A 20,688-nucleotide genomic window follows, 5' to 3' on the forward strand; every position below is an offset into this window, starting at 1 on the left:
AGCCACTAACTGAGTAATGAGGAGTGTTTCAGTCTACAACTTTAGGCTCCTACAAACATATATCGAATGGATATGTTGGGGTATAAACATCAACTTTTACTTCTTCTAACTTCTACCAAGTATCAAATCGCTTTTCCCCTTGGGTGGTGGCCCCCTTTATATCTCAGCCCAATCTCAGAATTTTCTATCATTTGGGGACGTTAGAACAGCATCAGTTCAGTTTTTGAGTCTTCAATCGCTTGTCTGCTTCCAAGTTCTCGTCACATGCACCTCCGACTAGACAGGTGGTTCCAGTTGTCTCTTTCACACCCCCTCCCTCTTCCATGCACTTACCTTTTGGAGTTAAAATAGGGGAGAAAGGGAAGAAAAACAAAAGCATGTCACTGACCAGCAGGATTGCTTATTCCCTTTCTTTCGGTTGTGGTTCCTTCTCTGACTAATTGACTAGAGGTTGCTCAGTTTGTTGGCAGGTTATCCAAATGTCGGCTCTCTTTGGGGTTTATTCGTTGGTCCCCCCAAGGGTTCAAGGGGGTTCACCCCTCTCCAAACTCCTGCCAAGTGTGTTCTTGCTGCTGGGATGCACTCACCCCTCAGGTCGCCTTCTTCTGAGGGGATCATAAGGATGGCCTTTAAACCCAGCTCCTTCCAAGGGGTCCACTCAAGCCTCGGCAAACACATTCTTGCTGTGTCATGTGGTGGAGGGCAGGCTGTCCCGCTGGCCCTTGTATTCTCAGCCCCACCGTATTTTGAGGCTCCAGGAGCATCAGGTACTCCACTGGACCAGCAGGTCAGAGCTTCCAGAAAGAGACCATCACACTCCTTAATCTAGTGCCTGGTTCCAGCACCTTCAGTCTTCTAGAAATAAGGATGGGAGGCCCAAGTGAAAAGCCTCCTTCCTCACGGTAAAGAAAGGATGAAAGGTTTGTTGCCCTCTGTTCCCTTGCAAAGCAAGTTCTCCCTCTCACCCAGTACTGTTCTTTTGCAAAGTGCGAATGAGGGAGAAGTGATGGTGCCAGTTTTGCTAAAAAGACACTATAATTCAAATAGCTAGAAGGGCTCTGAATTTAGAATTTGGAGCATTTAGTATCTTTTGTTATCAATTCTAGGTTTAGTCAAAAGTCAGAAAAAAAAAATGAAAGTTCCACTTGAAAAAAGGCAAAGTCCCACTTGACCTCTAACCCCACCTGGTTACATATCCATGAACTGTGATCTCCTTCTTGACATGTATATTCTGTGTACACAAACAGGCCAGTACATGACTCCAACTCTACATGTTATCCTGAAGGTCAACTGCACAGGTTGTGACACACAGCAAATGCCAAATAAATTATTAGTTATGATTGCTATCATTATGATCCCTTCCTATGATCTTTTTTTTTTTCCTTTACAGAGAAAAATGTCTTTCACACATTTCTTCTTATATCTTACTGAGTATGTGAAATAAATATTTTCTTAAAAATGTTGTGTTTCCAGGGGACTTCCCTGGCGGTCCAGTGGTTAAGTGGACTGCAGGGGGCATGGGTTCAACCCTGGTTGGGGAACTAAGATCCTGCATGCCATACTGCACAGCCAAAAATTAAAAAAAAAAAAAAAATGTTGCTTCCTGTAAGAAAATACTTTTGTGAGATGCTCTTCTATTAATTCTTCACAGAGTAAACCTTCCCTTCTCTGAAGCATGGGAACCATATTGCTTCGTCTTCTCCTATTTGTTCCATCTTTTATGAAGTCAGCATATAGTCTTGCAAACTATAAATGCAAATATTTATTGACTGAAACATAATGAGTACATACTTCTCAATAACCTTTTTAAATTGAGTTAGAAAATGAAGCTGGACATGAGGCTGAAGTTTTATTAATTTTTCTGAAAAACAATGAAAGCTCTGGGTTTAATGAATAGATATTAATATTAACCTTAGTATTACTAGTAAGTATAATATTAGATTATTTTTCTTTCTCTTATAAGGGAAATTTGTTGATGATATTTCTATGCAATAACATATTTAAAAACTCTTATTAAATATCCCAATAATGTTTCAAACTTGGTAGGATTTCAACTTAAAAATAACAAGCATATATTACTAATTTTTCAATGATACGTTTTAAATAAGTCACAAGAATAATCTGTTATTCTAATAAGCTAAAATATCTCAAGCATTACAAACGCTTACAATATCAAATATGTACTTATCATTCCTTAACCCTAAAATATTACAACCAAAGGTTTAATTTACTCTGTATTCTACTTATTTCTCATCTTTTCTGAGGTTTAAACATGCTTACCCAGTAAGGAAGTTAACTACGTTATCCCAATGATTTTTGGATTGCCTTCCCAAGCAAAATGATGGGGACATCTTCTCAGATAGCTGAGATGGCTTCAGTTCGCAGCTCCCATCAAGACTGTAGCTAACTTTCTTACAGTGTTTTTGTTGGTTTTGCATTTCCTTGCTCCCCATAAGATAGATGAATGTCTAGTTAGCTCTAAAATGACTTTAAGGTCATTCCACTGGATCTTTCATGCTCTCAGTTAATTCTAAAGCTACCTCTTTGAATAGGAAGAATCTTCTATTCTTTTCGCCTTCTAACTATCTAGACCACAGTTTTTCTGAATTCTAAATAACTGTCAGGGATTTGTCTGACTCTGTTATCATGGTCCTATGGTCCAATGACAAATAACACAGAAGAAAAAGTAATTAATATTTTTGGAGGAGACAGCATAAGAATAGTACTCTAAAAGAATTTCCTTGGGGATTTCCCTGGCAGTCCAATGGTTGGGACGCAGGGCTTACACTGCCGTGGCCCGGGTTCAATGCCTGGTTAGGGAACTAAAACCCCGCAAGTCACGACCCAGCCAATAAATAAATAAATAAATAAGTAAGTAAGTAAAATTCCTTGTTTTTAAGAATGAACCCAGCCAATCAATCAATCAATAAAAGAAATTCCTTGTTTTTAAGAATGAACCTGAGGCAAACTTGAGGCCTGAGGCTGCTGAAGAAAGATGCTTCATCCAGGAAATTAAAGTTCAGTCCATATATTCTTATGGTAAATACTCTGTAATATGCTGAGGTCATTTTGTACCAGTTATTTGCACCTGGTGATGAGGCAGATATATATGGCACAGCTTCCAAAACACACTCTGGTGGTAGGGTGTCAGGCAAGGGGAGGAGGGAGGTGGGGAGGATAAAAAGAAAACCCAGAAGGAGCTCATGGAAAATGGAGAACTTGGGGATCGAGGAAGCCTATGCCTCTGCCTAGGAGCAATAACCAATCATATTTTCTATCAGTCATTCTTGTCAGTAAAAATGATATTCCACAGAAAAAAAGCAACTAATTCAATTCACAACTCAAACAATCAAACAAGTGCTTTTCTAGAAGACAACCATCATACTTTGGTATACAGCACAGAGGCTTTATGTGTATTTGCCATTTTATCACACTGAATATTGAAAAAATGTGTTTAAGAAATGAGAATTAATAAAATCAATAATTTGCTGCCACTGCCTTGATTTGCACTAAATTGCTAGTGGTTTTACTCACTGCATCTATGCACCCTCAATGCAAATCTCAACATAGTACAAAAGGCAAATATTATATCATCTTGGTATTATAAAAATAGTTTTGCCTCTGCAGATCCCCTGAAGGGTCTCAGGGACTCCTAACGGTCTGCAGACCACACTTGGAGAATCACTGAACTATGGAAAGCCCCTAAAAAGTTCCTGTGGAAGTCTATTTAATGACATGAAAAAACATGTTCATAATATATTCAAGTGAAATATAAGTAACAAAGAATATGTTTGTGCTTAACTCTTCTAACTGTACTTCTAGAAACAATCTGAAATACAGAAAAATGACAAGAGCACCAATAGGAAGTGATTATATAAATTATAGTATATTCACCAAATAGCATAGTAGATAGCTATAAAAAACAACTAGACCGATATATATACTGACATGCGAAGATCTTCATGATAGATTAAGTAGAAAAAGTTTGTTGCAGAAAATTACATACAGCATGATCTCATTTGTGCAAAAAAAAAAAAAGATTTATGTCCAAGAGTGTTCTGCCTATGTTTTCTTCTAGGAGTTTCATGGATCCTGGTCTTACAATTAGGTCTTTACTCCATTTTGAGTTTTATATATGCTTTGAGAAAATGTTTTAATTTCACTCTTTTACATGTAGCTGTCCAGTTTTCCCAGCACCACTTATTGAAGAGACTATATTTTCCTCATTGTATATTCTTGCCTCCTTTGTTGTAGAGTAATTGACCATACAGCATGGGTTTACTTCTGGGCTCTCTATTCTGTTCCATTGATCTATGTGTCTGTTTTTGTGCTAGTACAGCACTGTTTTGATGACTGTAGCTTTGTAGTATAGTCTGAAGTCAGGGAGTATGATACCTCCAGCTTTGTTCTTTTTTCTCAGGATTGCTTTGGTTATTCAGAATCTTCTGTGGTTCCATGTAAATTTTAGGATTATTTGTCCTAGTTCTGAGAAAAATGTCATGGGTATTTTGATAGGGATTGCATTAAATCTGTAGATTGCTTTGGGTAGTATGGACATTTTAACATTCTAATCCAGGAACATAGGATATCTTTCCATTTTTTTGTAACATCTTCAATTTCCTTCATCAATGTTTTCTAGGTTTCAGAGTATAGGTCTTTCACCTCCTTGGTTAAGTTTATTCCTAGATATTTTATTCCGGGCAACTTTAAAACTTTTGTTTTCTTACTTTCTCTTTCTGATAGCTCATTATTAGTGTATAGAAAAGCAACAGATTTCTATATATTAATCTTGTATCCAGCAACTTTACTGAATTCATTTATCAGTTTCAACAGTTTTTTGGTGGAGGCTTTGGCATTTTCTATATATAAATATCATGTCATCTGCAGAGTAACAGTGGAATATTACTCAGCCATAAAAAAGAATGAAATTCTGCCATTTGCAACAATATGGATGGACCTGGAGGGTATTATGCTCAGTGAAATAAGACACACAGAGAAAGACAAACATTGTATGTTATCACTTATATGTAGAAAAAACAACAATGAAAAAGAATGAATATAAAAAACAGAAACAGACTCACACATATTCAGAAGAAGCTAGTGGTTACCAGAGGGAAGAAGATAATGGGGAGGGGAGATACAGGGGTAGGGAATTAAAAGGTACAAACTACTGTGTATAAAATAAATAAGCTATAAGAACATATTGTACAGCACAATGAATATAGCCAATATGTTATAATAACTTTAAATGGAGTATAATCTACAAAAATATTGAATCACTATGTTGTACACCAGAAATGATTATAGTACTTTAAATCAACTATACTTCAATATAAAAATAAAAATTAAAAAAAACAAGAATGTATGTGTAGCTACACATGCAGAGGCACGTAAATGCAGAAGAAATGACTAGAGAATGATACGTCACATATTCAATAGGAGTTACCTTCTGGAAAGGGGCTGGTAATGGGATGTGGGGAAACGGGAATATGGGGGACTTTTATGTTTTAAGTATAGCTTGAACGCTTTACAAAGAATATTCATTCATGTATTATTCATGTAACAAACTAAGAAAAGAAGTGAATATAAAAAGGCTTGGCAGGGGACTTCCCTGATGGTCCAGTGGTTAAGACTCCGTGCTTCCACTGCAGGGGGCATGGGTTTGATCCCTGGTCAGGGAACTAAGATCCTGCATGCCACACGGTGCGGCCAAAATCAATCAATCAATAAATAAAAGGCTTGGCAGGATACATGAAAGGGGTTAACTGATTACCTACCAGTGGAACTTATGTGATTTTTTTTTTCACTTTTCTGGATTTTCTAATTCTTCTACAGCAAACATATATTTCTTCTTTATTAATGACAGTTATTTTTATTTACAAAAATGTCAATTAAATGCCATATGGTGAACTGCTTAAAGTTATATCAACTATGATTTACCCAATTCAGTGTCAGTATGTGTTTTGTATATTTCAGTTACATGTGCTACATAAAGAGATATTAGAATCAAATTCTGACATCATCAAAAATTAAAGGTGCTCAAGGTAATTCAGTATATGAAAGTTTAAAATACATATCTTTATAATATTCAGTACTAAGGACTTTTTATTATTATTTGAAAAATAATAGAAATCGTATATAACATACAAAGTGCATAGTTGTCTACTGCAATTGGTCTCCTTTGTTATATTCTTTCCTCTATTTACACAGAACCCAAAATGTTTCATTTTCACTGGTCTGGTCCACTAATATCATTTTAAAATGTGTATAAGAGTTTCTTCTAACAATAGAAAAAACAATTTGTAAAATAACTATGCGTTCTTCATTTGTAAGACAGAATTTTGGTAATATAGGAATATTTCATATCACACACATAATCACTTACAACTGATAATCTGTTATCTGTATTAAATCACCACACATTACATATTCTAAACATACTGCTGAAGTAAGTAAAGAGATTAGAAAACAGGGCAGTAACATGATTTCTTAAAGCAATCTCATAGGAAACTAAGATTCTGTTCTATGAGGTACTCACTCAGGCTCTCAGAAGACTCAACTTTATGTGAATTGCACGAGGCTGTTTTAAGACACCAGCTGTTCAATACATTGGTGAGTTTTACTTTCAGATTAGAATAATTTTTAAACAAAAATATTACTCCCCACTCTTCAGAAATGAAATACAGCTTCCCTCTTATAATACAGCAAGACACACATAATTCCTCTGGCAGTTGCCAGTTTAACTAAAAAGACCCTTCTTTTTAGTTTTGGCCGTTGATTTCTTGCTGGCATCAGGTAAGGTCTCATTTCCTTTGGCAAACCACCCAGGTAATTTTCTCTTTGAGGTTTCAGATGAAGTCTATAGGAAAGAAAGAGAGAGAAAAAAAAAAAAAAAATATATATATATATATATTTGTACTGCTGAAAATGTGTCTCAGTTGCAAAGTAACACAGGTTATTGAATATACACCCACAAGCCTTCCCTTTCCAAATAAAACAAAATAATGAGATCTACAGAATTTATTTCTGGATCCAAAAATAAACACATGAGAGAGAGACAAAATCAACTATATCATTTTTTTAGGCAATTACCTGCCATCCTGTTACCTATTTTTAGACACTCAAGTGTAGACTCTCATTTGGAAAGGAAAGAACTGTATATTATTTCAGATCTATGTCCCATGGTGTATTTGCTTTAGCTTGGCCAAAATGGTGAATTTAACGTTCCAAGGAAGGCATCTGCCTAAGCATGTGTACACACACACACACAGTTATATGAGGCATTTAAAAAAGCATACAACTTGTACATCTACAATGGTAGACAGACTAGGAGAGTGGTTCAAGCATCATCAGGACCTTGCAGAGTTGCTGAGACATAACAGGTACTGAAAAAACATTTGCTGAATAAATGAAAAAAAAAAAAAAAAGGGTTCTGTTTCATAGACTTTTGAGAATCTGCTAAAAACTAGAGGTCCACTAATGAGAAAAAAAGACAAACGTGCACATGCACGATATTCTGCCTAATTTTAGGAGAACTGTGCACCAAATGAAGCTTCAGAACCCTAGTTAAAGGTCCCTGAAAACAAAATTAAACCCAAAGGCAGTGGTTGTGTACTATATTATCTGTACGTTAAACAAATTTTAATAGGTAATTTAATACCTATTAAAAATTTTAATAGGTAAGTTCTATAAGCTCAAAATGGTATTAATTTGTGTAATCTCAGCTTGAACTCTAGCTCCTCAAACCAACATGATGGAGAAATCATTCTGACATGACTATACTTTGGAATCTGGGAGAGTTAATTTATTTATTGGAACTATTTGAGGGCTTTAAGGTAAGGTGGTCTCATCTAAGTTACAATGTGTCTGTTAGCCTAAGGTATACAAGTATAATTTATTCCATTTCAAGAATGAAGACTACATCTATGAATTGTTCGTCAACTGCTTGTTATGTTTTATTATGTTTTCTGTGTTTAACAATGGGTTCAAAATATTTAAAGGTGGGAAAAAAAGTAAAAAATCCTTGACAAAAAAACTGTGTGACCTTATATTTTTAAAAGGTAAAAGCTGTTAGCTATTCCAACTTAAATAAATCCAGTGCCGAAGAAAGGGCTATTCACACTTTAGCAAAAGCTAAAGAAAAAAAACAGCCAAGACAGCAACTTTTCTCCCAGGCACCTATTTCCTCACAGGGAAGAGAAGACCAGGAGAACAGATTGGATTTATACACACTGTATTATACTATAATGTTTGACTTAGAAATAATAAGTATTAGGGATATAAAGTGGCACGGATAAAGGGCATTTGGGTTGAGATAAAATTGGCCCAGAAATACTCTTCCCCCCCAGAATTTTATTATCAAAATCCCTTGCAGCCACAGACAACTATCATTGCTTGCAATTAGAGTTTAAGGGCAATTGGAGGAAGGAAACCAGTTAAAATTATAACAAAGCCAAAAAGTAAAACAGAGTACAAGATCTGAACAATAACAGAGCCAAGGAAAAACCCCGAAGTCCTGTTGTAGCCGTAGCCGAATACTACGGAATAAGCAGGGACTTTAAAACCAGACAGGCTCTGTGATGACCTAGATGGGTGGAATGGGGGAGGAGGGGTGGGAGGGAGGTCCAAGAGGGAGGGGATATATGTATACATATAGCTGACTGACTTCACTGTACAGCAGAAACTAACACAACATTGTGAAGCAACTATACTCCAATTAAAAATAAACATAAAAAAATAAGCCTAAGCAACTTAAAAAAAAAAACAGAACTAGGTTTGAGTTCGAATTGAGTCACTTACTACATGTATGATCTTATGAATGTTATTAAAGCCTTGATTTCTTCACATAGAAAAAGAGAATAACAGTATATAATACTGTATCACTGGATTATTTGGAGAGTTACAAAATATCAAAACACATCCTGATTTATTCTTGGTATTAATTGGTAGCTAATATCATTTCAAGTCTTTTCTCCTATAACATTTTTATATTGATAGAATATGATCTTCAGCATTTATCCTATCATTATAAAAATGAGCTTATTTTATTGAGAAAGGGGTAAAACGCTTGCTTACACTCAGTGTATCTTTTGAGTCTCAACAATAAGTATCTGGAGGACTTTAGTTATGAGGTCTAATAACAGAAACAACGCTTTTCAGTGACTATTTCCTTCATTAGTAGAAGGCTAAAATTCCCAGCAATCATAATAAAATTTAAGTAAGTATTTACGTCTTTTTGGTACTCCAAGTTCTATTAATAAGCCACTATCATTAAGTTGAGAATATAAAACATTAACTCATTTGCTGATTATATGTACCCATATATATGTAAGCAAATACATACATTATATTTGCATTTAACTTCATCTAAAAACTAAGATAAATCTAGGTATATTAGTTATCAAGCATAATATATTTGTCATGAAAACTATTTCATTAAATCAATTTTACCTGTGAATGAGAATCTACAAAGAAATCTTCTATTTTGGGATCGCTGAATGGCTGATTCCAGGAAGTTAGTTTTAGTGAATTTCTGTGACTCTCATCTTTCAGTGAAAAATCACAAGAACGTTTTCCATCAACCTTTAAAATTTTTGTGGAATACAAAATAGTTACTACATGCACTATTTCCTTAGGAAAAAAACACACTATGCTTAAAAAAGCAAAGCTTAAGAAAATTCATATTATTCTGAGGTACTGAATTTTAACAATAATGATTATAATAATATTACCCCCCCAGCATTTTTCCTGAGTATCTTAAAATAGTGTATAAAAATGTTGTATGTTTTAATTTATAATGAAACTCAGTGGCAGGGCATGAGACCTTTCTCTCTCTCTCTCCCCCCCCCCACCCTCTCTCTCAGGCAGTCAAGAAAAATAAGATGGAAAAAAGTGACATATTAGGAGAGGGCTCTGGGAAGATGGTGGCAGCAGCAGCATAGTTTTTTAATCTCTCTGAATCCCAGCATTAAAACAGATAGAATTAGGGAGCAAAACCAAAAATTCACCATCTACATTTACAAAGAAACTAAGTGTATTAAAGGTATCCTCAGGAAACCGAAACTACAAGCATGTGAGGAAAAACCACCAACAGCCCTAAGACCTGCATGGTACAGCATCTGTGTGGGAGAAAGCAGGGGCAGGCAGTGAGGTGCCTGAGAACAAGAGAACCAAACAGCCCACAGGTATACACTGGAAAGGTTTATTTGAGAACAGCATCTGAAAAGTGGGAGGGCCTTTGCCCAACCCAACAGCAGGCGACGGAAAGGGGTCCACAGCAGTGTCTTAAGTGACTAGAGCAGCTGGCACCTATGAACTTCCAGGTGAAGGCCCGACACTGAGAACTGCTGGGGTTATATCAAAATCAAGCAGGACGGGTATAATAGAGGCAAAGGGAAGAGAAAGCCCAGGTAAAAGCGGCAGAACGGGGTATGTCATAAACCAAGTTTCCCTATTTTGAATGCTACACAAAAACAACAGGAGAGCTCTGGGAACTTGGACAAACTATCCTGAAGCATGCCGTCTTTTGAAAGTGCAGGGAAACTAATTTCACACAAAAAGGAGCAACAGGAACTTATGAAAGTAAAATCTGACACCGACTTGCTAAGATATAGAAAACTGTAACCTAAAATGAGCTGAAAAACGTTAAGAAAATAATTCAAAACAAACATCATAAATTAAAATCAGAAAAATTCAAAAGTGAGGGGAAAAGCTCTGGAAAGAATTAGAAATAAAAGAAAAAATTATAGAAGTGAATATTGAACTATAAGGAACATAGCAATAAATACAACAGATTGTGTCCAAACAGAAATAGAAGGTGAAAAAGAAGAAAAGTTTAAAGAGAAATGAAAAGCCAAAAAGAATTCATGAGAAGTGACAGATATTGTAGCTCAGTAAAGAAGGTCCAACACATAGAGAGCAGAAGTCTGTTAAGGAGAACTACAAAGCAATGGGACAAAAATACTAAAAAGTAAAATTTTTAAAAACTTCCTGAAATAAACAAAAATTTAAAATCTACAATTTAAGAAAACTTTCCAGAAATAAAAAAAAAAAACTACATATTTAAAGAATCCACTGTGTACCTTCATATATTGAATCAGAACTACCATTATCAAGACATAATCTTCCTCCAGTAAACGTAGGCATGATTGAGCTTCTATCTTAACCGCAGTCACAACAGATGTAAACCTAACAATGCATCAACTAATAAGAAGAATCTGTTGTGACATTATTTTTTATTAGAAACCTCATAATCATAAGATGAAATAGACTAAGGTATACAACCCAAGGTCAGTAGAGAAGATGAATGTTAACATATGAAGGATCCCGAAACCAGGCCTCCAACAGACTCTACAGTGTTCAGAGTAGCCTTCTATACTGGAAGGCAGACAAAAGAAAAACACTTTGGCTGGCTCACTCACCCCTCAATCTACTTCCTAGCCCCAATATTCTTGTTCCTCTAAATGGGGAAAAAGAAAAGGCTGAATCCAGTAGGCTTAATTTCCACCCACTTAAATACCCACCCCCCCAAAATACCGCCACTCTTTTTTCAGAATATGATGTTATTTCGATAGGAGAAAAGCAATAATATTAATGTGTGGTTAAAACAGTATTTCACTATAAATGTGCTTCAATATTCAGGAAAAATAACAAGTTACACCTTTTCCTACTGACAGATACAGCTGGGAAAAAAATAAGGTCTTAGGCACCTGATATAGATTTCAGAAATAAAAGGCTGGGAATAGCAGCCAAATTTCACTACCACCTGCCCAACGTATATCTCCTTTAATGCCCTTTTTTTTAAATTTAACATCTTTATTGGAGTATAATTGCTTTACAGTGGTGTGTTAGTAATGCCCTTCTTATAGCTAATTCAATTGCCAAAATAACGTAAAGAATTCCAGTTAATCAAATTTCATTAGGTTATCTAGTACATAACTATATACAAATCTAACTGAAGGACAGAATTTTAAAAGATCAGTTCCTCTTACTTTTTAAGCTATTGAGAAAAGGAGTTTAACTGTTGGAAATCCTATAAAGATTACTTAGAACTGAAATAAAGTCCCTAATTCTCTAATATAACTAGTAGCAACCACCTACCACCATGCTGAATTTATCATCTAGGAACTAAAGTAATTTTTGAGTTAATTATAGTTTTCACAAACTTTTATCATGGAACTTTAGACCTGGAAGATATTAAGGGTCAAATTTCAAGTCTTTGCAATCATTTAGTAGAGTCACAATGTCAAAGAATAGTTATTCTCTGATTACTATTTATTTATCTCATATAATACACAGAGAGCAATAATATTCAAAGCATTTGATTTTAATAAAATATACCATGTAAAAATAATACTAAACTCACGGTCTTTCTCTGATCATGCAAAAGTGCACTGGGATATGGCCAGGACCATGAGCAACAATTATCCTTGTACCTGAGAGATTCAATATAACAGGAGCAGAGACTGAGGAGTAACAGAATGATAGACAAATTCCAATATCTGGGGAGGTATATATCATAGAATTTGGTTTTATTTTCATTAACCACATAAACTACCATATGCTTACAGCCAATATTAAATATATCTATGAAAGAAAGAATTTCCAGACTATATAGTCAATATAAGGTAGAGGTAAAATTTAAGCTGACATTCCCATTCAATAAGCTAAATAGATGGACTATATTCCTCTTTTCTTGGTGTTTAAAAAATCTCTTTTCTCAGATCGGATTTATGAAAAGCAACGGAAGTACAGCACCAAGATTTTCTAAAAAGTAACCTTCTATCAGAATTTATAACAGTTCAAAAAATACAGCATTCTGGTATTAAGATATGCAAATTGAACAATCTGACACTATATGAAAATTCTACATATAATTAACACCTTGGTATTAGTGCCCACTTCTTCCTTGCTTCTCTTAGAATTTGAACAGCTCTCTTCAGAGTTGGGGAAACATCTCTTTTTGTTGGAATCACATGAAGACTGGCATAGCATCCTGTTGTCACAATCTTTTTCCAGGATCTCAATTGCCATGTAGATAAGGTACGTGTCAATGTTTTCAGGAACATACATTCTAATTAGTTTAATTTTATTTATATCTGTAAAGGATGAAAAAAAAGATTTAAAAATAAATTACACAGAACACTGCAGAAAACCTATGAGCTGGAAATAGTGACATGTTTTGTAGAAAGGAAGGAGGAAGGTGGCCAAAGAAAATGTCCCTCTTTCAAATGCCTATCCCCTTACAGAACAGAAATAGAGTAAAACATGTCCCCTCACTCCTGCACCACCTGCACCCCTGCCTCCAAGACCCATAGTCAGGTCAGGCTATCAACTCTGCTTAACTTTTGTTCCAAACCGTCTTTTGAGGGCTGCCCTGAGAATCAAAACCACCATCCAAAGAAATTCCAAATATCAATTATAAGTTAATTTTTTGAAAATAATTTATCCTTAAAATAGAAGCTAATCATACTTGTAAATAAGATGCTAATAAAAAGGATTCTTTCAATGGCTATCGAAGCATAACAAAACACATCAACTATTTAAAATGCCTATTATTTAAATAAGTTTTCTGGGAAAGATAGATTTTATTTTCAGATCTTATTTGCCCTAACTTTCCACACAAGTAAGTGCTGAAAATATCTATTGGAGAGTGAAATAATGAGTACCGCCAGCACTCCTTCAGTGCTTAAAAGAGATCATATTACCCCTACTTTTGTGGCAGGTCCCTTGGAAGCCACCCTTAATTTTCTAGTTACATGCACATAAAGAATGAAAGAACAAAATTATTAAAAATACTTGCCAGGTACCTCATTAAATACTCTGCTTCATTTATTATTAAGCATAGTTAGAATCTCAACTCCATAAAAGAAGAAGCTTAAAGTCATGTAAACATGGAAAAAACTAAAAGAATAAAAAGGTACAGAATTCCTTAAAATATTGTTACAAGGACAAAACCTACTTAGCAAATAAGATAGCATGAAAATAATAGATATAATTTCTCAATTCACAAATACTCTATTTTTAAGATTAAGATTATGCCATAATAAACTATAGAAAATTCTCAATTCAAGATTGTGCAAAATTTAAATGCCAACAAACTTGTTCATTAAAACACCAAATTATGTGATATGGCTACAGTTAAGTAAAAGATGAAATACCATATCTGAATCATTAGTGTGGCATGGATATCTTCATTTCTTATTATAATTTATAACTCAACAATGCTTCCTCCAGTAAGAGAACAAATAGTATTTTATTAAGGAAAAATAAGAATTCAAAAATAAAATTTCACATCAATAAATGATATATTACAGACTATAACCATACAATAAAAAGAAATAAAGTTTAGAGCTCATGATACTTCTCTTTCTCAATTTTGGCTTTGGAAGAAAATTACAATATTTTTTCATATTATTTGTACAACCTATATACAGTGTATTGACAGAAAGATGAAGTAAGTGTTTAATAAGTATAATTTAAATTCCATTGTTCTTTGGAATTTCAATTTAATATTTAACTGAATGAAAATTTATTTGCTATACTCAGTGTATAATAGTAAAGACAATAGGAAAAAGGGAAAAAAAGTGCACAAACTCTTTCAGAGAATACTGCATACTACCAAACAGCTCGTCAAAGATATATCTTTCTCTGGGGCTTCCCTGGTGGCGCAGTGGTTGAGAATCTGCCTGCCAATGCAGGGGACACGGGCTCGAGCCCTGGTCTGGGAAGAGCCCACATACCGCGGAGCATCTGGACCCATGAGCCACAACTACTGAGCCTGCGCGTCTGGAGCCTGTGCTCCGCAACAAGAGAGGCCGCGACAGTGAGAGGCCCGTGCACCGCGATGAAGAGTGGCCCCCGCTTGCCACAACTAGAGAAAGCCCTCGCACAGAAACGAAGACCCAACACAGCCAAAAATAAAATAAATAAATAAATAAATAAAAAAGATATATCGGGCTTCCCTGGTGGCGCAGTGGTTGAGAATCTGCCTGCCAATGCAGGGGACACGGGTTCAAGCCCTGGTCTGGGAAGATCCCACGTGCCGCGGAGCAACTGGGCCCGCGAGCCACAACTACTGAGCCTGCGCGTCTGGAGCCTGTGCTCCACAACAAGAGAGGCCACGATAGTGAGAGGCCCGCGCACCGCGATGAAGAGTGGCCCCCACTCGCCGCAACTGGAGAAAGCCCTCGCGCAGAAACGAAGACCCAACACAGCCAAAAATAAATAAATAAAAGTAACTACAAAAAAAAAAAAAAAAAAGATATATCTTTCTCTAAATCCTGAGAGATAATACATACATAAAGGAAAAAATAATTCTAGGGTATTAAAATCAAGAGGGCATCTGAGTCTCTGACTTCCTCTAAAATACTATTTCATTCTGCATTGGAGAAAGAGAGATTTTATACAATCCCAATTCTAACCCTGCAATTAATTACTGTGGTCCTTCCTCTTCCTTAATTTCTAGTAAAATGGCTGCTGAAGTTAGAAAGACTGGAGAGTGACCAGGAGAGCTGGCTAGCTTCCTCACAAGATGACTCACAGCTAAGTGACCTTGGATATTTTATCCCAGTACAGGATTTGGCCCTCACGTTTTCAGATTTACAAACCTACTTTAACCTTAATAGAGCCACATTAACCAAGCTCACAAAATGCCAATTCATTAATTTCCAATTATGAATTCACAACTATCATATAGATAAGTACTCAGATTAGCAAGACTAGAGCATATTTTCCCTATAGACAGACCTACATGGGAAATCAAATCATAGCCAGAAAGCTGTGACACAGAAGCAGAGTTAGTTGTTAAGGTATCTCCCTCAAATAAGATCTTGACATAAGCTATCAACAGGCCCTGAAAACACTCGGAAGTCTCATTGACCAGGATTAGAAATTGCATATTTCTTTCCTTTAAATAGTTGGCAGTACAACTTTAACATGGTATAGTAAAAAGAGAAACTTCGGTTTCCTGGAACTAACTTAGAGGACCACTGCCCAAACTTGCCTCTGTCTCTCTCCTTGCCTCCAAGGTTGCGCAATGGAAGGAGAGATGGAGGTGTCCTTCAGTCAAGCCTTGCTCAAGCCTAGAACTAATGCTGCCTTTGACGGTGACTTAAATACCTTTGTTCTGATCAGTTAAGTATAGTATTAATTGTGATCTGTTTTCCCTTATTTCTAAATTTGGGGGAAGAACTGTATACTTGTTCCTGAGTGGGAAAGAATTTGAGGTAATAAAAAGTTTAACTATTTGCACTGCAGCTTTGGAGATAAGGCTTTTTGTATGTCCACTGCTCTGTCCTAACAGTCCAAAAAAATTTATCAGATTTATTGAATTATAACACACCTAGTTTACATCTGTACATTTAGGGTGTGAAAATCCTTCAAATCCACCTCATCTTTACTTCTGTAAAAAAGGGATCATAATTTTAAAATAGGCATATTTTTAAATTTTCTGCAAGGTAAACAAAGGGGCTCGATCTCCATGAGCACAGTTGAGGTTCTGTAGCAAAGTGACAGGAGGAAACCCTTCTACAAGGGGCCCAAGAGAACTCAGTCCATCCCTTCAACACCACAGTGCCTGACACTATTGCCTGCATTGATGAGAAAGGCTACTTAGGTAAAACCAGTGACAGGGAATCAGAAAGATTTAGAGAAAAGCTAAGAGTCCGTGAGCTATGGGGAATGAATGTGTGTTTTTTTCAAGTGATGAAGTACAAATTAGAAAAGGATGAAAGAGCACTGTTTGGGGGATGGGGGTGGAAGTTGTAATCTGAAACTGAAAAAAAAAGCAAGAATTTCTCAGACTCAGACTTTTCTCTGAGTGATAATGGGAAGAAAGATTGTTTTTCTAAAACAATAAAAAGCATTACAAAAGTAAAGTTTTCATAGTAGCATAAAGGGTTAATGCGATCAGAGTGAAAAATATTAGTGGATTGCTTGTTTACTTCATCTGGGTTCAATGACTCAAGTCATTAAGGCTGCAGACGAGGGTCATGGTTATCACCTGAGTTGATGGGAGGGTTTCGGATAACATCAGCAATAATCTTCTGAATCTCTGGAGTCAGACCTGCTCGCTCCATATCGAGTGGGTAGCCAGCTTGCACTGCTTGGGACAAGTGCATGCCAACTGCTGAGAGAGGCAGAATCCTGTTCTCAGCTACACTCTTCTAGAGAAATAGCAGCAAAACAACCAGTGAGTTTTTTTGAAGTTTCCACTGTACTGTATAGAAATACAAGGTCCAAAACCTTCAGGTAGTAAATGTTCACTGAGAATAAACAGTGGACTAAACCTTCATTTAAATTTCTCATTTTAACTAATTCTTTAAAATGACTCACATGCTAGAACTCCACAGGTGCTACTTTTTATACTTATTACATTGAATAAAGCAAAATCACCCAGGTTTAGCTAAGAAATCAATCCTCATCCCTCTGTAATTATTCACCTTAAAAACCTATTAGTGACAGAGAGTAGTCATTCTACGTAAGTCTAATAGCCGCCACAACCTTTTAAAAATACAGTAAACTGTAACCCAATACTGTATATACTTGAAATAACACACGGTACTTCAGTTACATGAATTTCCAGGAAGACGAATCGTAAAATGCTTAGCAATAACATAAGGCTCCAAATGTACTCTAGAAAAGGTTCTCAAGAAGAGTTTAAAAAGTGCTTTAAATTGGCTCTATTCATAAAATAATAATAACAATTTACAAGTGGCTGTCATCATTTGCCTAGCACTGAATTTAACATGAATTGTGCTAAATTAAGGACACTGTTACATATTTATGTAGCTTTTAAACAAATGTAGCTCCAAATCCATTTAAGATGTCTGTTAGATAAAACATTCTTTTAAACATTCAGAAAGTTTAGTCACTCAGCTCTAAATTATGACACTCTTTTTTAGCACACCTTGAAAGTCTGAATTTGGACTGTATTTGTATGAATGTTGATATTTTCACAAAATAGAGCATTTAAAGCAATATTTTCATCCTTCAAAGGAAGGTTTTAAGTTACTTTCACTAAATGTCTACACTTTTTCTACTAGAAGATGTGTATCATGTGTGCACGATATCAGGGTTATTTGATACCAGGCATCGTATTACCAAAAACTAATTGTATTATTCCTTCTGATTAATTAGTCCTTAGGCATGTTTAATTTTGCAGTTAACTGGCAAGACCCCCTCAGACTCCTGGGAAGTACAGATAATTACACCACAATATTTCACAATAATATACAACCAAATAATAGCAAAAGACACAAATGAAGATATACCACTCTTCACATTTTTATCCATGAATATGTAATATAATACGTGAAACTTCATATCCTGGCTAAGTATGAGGATACAATTTATTTTAAAAATGTGGAAGCTATTCCATATTTTCTTTATACAGTTAGACCATACATATTCGGTCAAATTGTGTATATACAAGCATGTTTAACATGTACATGTAAGTTACTGTTTAAATAAGAGACTGAACTTAAAATTCCTATTTATCATGTAATATGTTTCAAAAATAGTTCAATGGAATTATTTGGTTCTTTGTGTAATGGCTTTTTTACTTTTAATTAAGGAGTTTGGCTATGTAACTAGAACATATATTAAGTGACTAAGATAAGCTATGGACTGTTTATTCTTATTTATATTGGATATTAACCAGAATAGAAAGTGTGTAACATAGCCTAGTGGATGGAGACACAGAGAACAGGAAAAGCAGGCCCTGGACCATACAGCCTAATCTAAACCAATTTAACATCAGAGAGGACAGGAATGCAAATTAGTGAAACTTAGCTGGAAGCCTCATTCTGTCCTTATTCCACTAAGATATCCTCTTCATTTTGTATATTTAAAAAATCTCAACAGCCTTAAGGACTTATGCCAAAACAATGAAGAAACATTAAGTATGGCCATTTTTCACAGTAATCAGATTTTTTTTAAAGAGCATCAAGCAGACATGGTTAAAAAAAAATAGAACATTACACTAGAGAAGATAGAGTGAAAAGCAAGTTTGTTATTTTTTTTTAACTTATTTCTAGCTTCTTCGACATCCTTCAGAGATATTCTATGCACTTTTGTATACATACCCAAGGCTATGTGAATATATAAGCATGCAAATATATATACATACATATTTATGTATGTTTTCCACAGTGCTATGCATCTTCCTTTTTTTACTTAACAATGTATCTTGGAGATTATCTCTTATCAGTACATATAGTAATAGTTTTTTAACTATTAATCCCATTAAAAAAATGGAGTCTTAAAATATGGCTGCTCCAATATCCCTAAGCTATAAATGTGTTTATCAGTACCGCTGATACAACCTCTATAAGATAATCATGGTCAAACTATACCTGCTGTTTTTACTTAATTAACAGAAAAGGGCTTAGCAGAAAAAGCAAATGACATTCTGTTCTAAAATTAATTATAAAATGAAACAACATAAAATATTGTAGAATTAGAAGAAATTTATCCCAAGTCTCAACTTTGATATTGAAAAGCTGATAAAACACATTTAGATAAATTTAAAAATTCCCTCTAACTTGAAAGTAACACTTACCAAACACATTTTCTTTTCTTGGAATAAAGAATATGTGATGGCTGCAGACTGTGAAAGTGAGCTTGCTTTATATTTCACCACCAGACTTTTCTTCTGTTCTTCTTGTGGTTTTGTACTTGAAAATAGGTCTGTCTACAAAATTTTAAATGTAGCACAAATGATCAAAAATAATATCAATATAATGATTAATAGAATATCAACATGATCATTAGCTATTAGGGAAAAAAATAACACAAGTAAAACCTCTAAGGAACAGCCCCAAATTCCCTTTTTATGAGGAGCTCAAAAAGTTTTTTTTATTTTTTACATATTGATTTTAAAAGGTAAAATAAGGCTAGAGGGAATAAGTTTTGAATAAAATATTTGCAATTACAAACATGGTTGTAAAACTAGAAATTCCTAGTCTTCCCTTTAAGCCAATAAGAGGGACTAAAAATGAACTATAATGTGGACCACTCTGCCTCTAAATTAGTCCCCTAATCCCCTGGAAGTGAATAGTAAATGAATGAATGAAGCTTTAATTTCTATCTACATTTGAAAGTAAAATAATTTCTTTGTCTAAAATACAGTACTTATTCAGATTTAAAAACAAACCCTCTCAACAAAATAAACAGACATAAGCAGGTTTGACAACTATTACTTCAGAATCATCTTAAAAATGAGGTAACTAGTGATTATCAGTGGGGAGAGAGGTGGAGGAAGGGGCAAGATAGGGGAAGGGAGTTAAGAGGTACAAACTACTGGGTATAAAACAAATAAGTTACAAGGATGTAATGTACAGCACAGGGCATATAGCCAATATTTCATAATAACTTTAAATAGAGTATAATATATAAAAATACTGAATCACTATGTTGTACATCTGAAACTAATATAATATTGTAAGTCAACTATACTTCAATTAAAAAAAATAGGTGGGCTTCCCTGGTGGCGCAGTGGTTGAGAATCTGCCTGCCAATGCAGGGGACACGGGTTCGAGCCCTGCTCTGGGAGGATCCCACATGCCGCAGAGCAACTAAGCCCATGAGCCACAACTACTGAGCCTGCGCGTCTGGAGCCTGTGCTCCGCAACAAGAGAGGCCGCGATAGTGTGAGGCCCGCGTACCGCGATGAAGAGTGGCCCCCGC

General features: G+C 35.3%; 1 protein-coding gene across 9 annotated transcripts in view; it reads right to left on the reverse strand.

The window, feature by feature from the left end:
• Positions 1–5,003: 5,003 nt before the first annotated feature.
• Positions 5,004–20,688, reverse strand: part of WRN (WRN RecQ like helicase) — a 124,091-nt gene continuing 108,406 nt past the window's right edge. For 6 of the 9 annotated variants that reach the window (XM_082444595.1, XM_082444592.1, XM_082444590.1 and 3 more), the window contains 5 exons: positions 19,562–19,693; positions 17,003–17,165; positions 12,883–13,097; positions 9,451–9,582; positions 5,004–6,859 (listed from right to left, as the gene is read on the reverse strand). In XM_082444595.1, the coding sequence (XP_082300721.1) occupies positions 6,740–6,859; positions 9,451–9,582; positions 12,883–13,097; positions 17,003–17,165; positions 19,562–19,693 (762 nt within the window). In that variant the 3' untranslated portion in view covers positions 5,004–6,739. Of the gene's footprint in view, positions 6,860–9,450; positions 9,583–12,882; positions 13,098–17,002; positions 17,166–19,561; positions 19,694–20,688 lie in introns of those variants that run through there. The other 3 variants (XM_082444594.1, XM_082444593.1, XM_082444596.1) reach the window with 2 other exon arrangements.

The sequence above is a fragment of the Balaenoptera physalus genome (genome assembly GCF_965194825.1).
Source record: "Balaenoptera physalus genome assembly, chromosome: 21".
Classification (NCBI taxonomy): domain Eukaryota; kingdom Metazoa; phylum Chordata; class Mammalia; order Artiodactyla; family Balaenopteridae; genus Balaenoptera; species Balaenoptera physalus.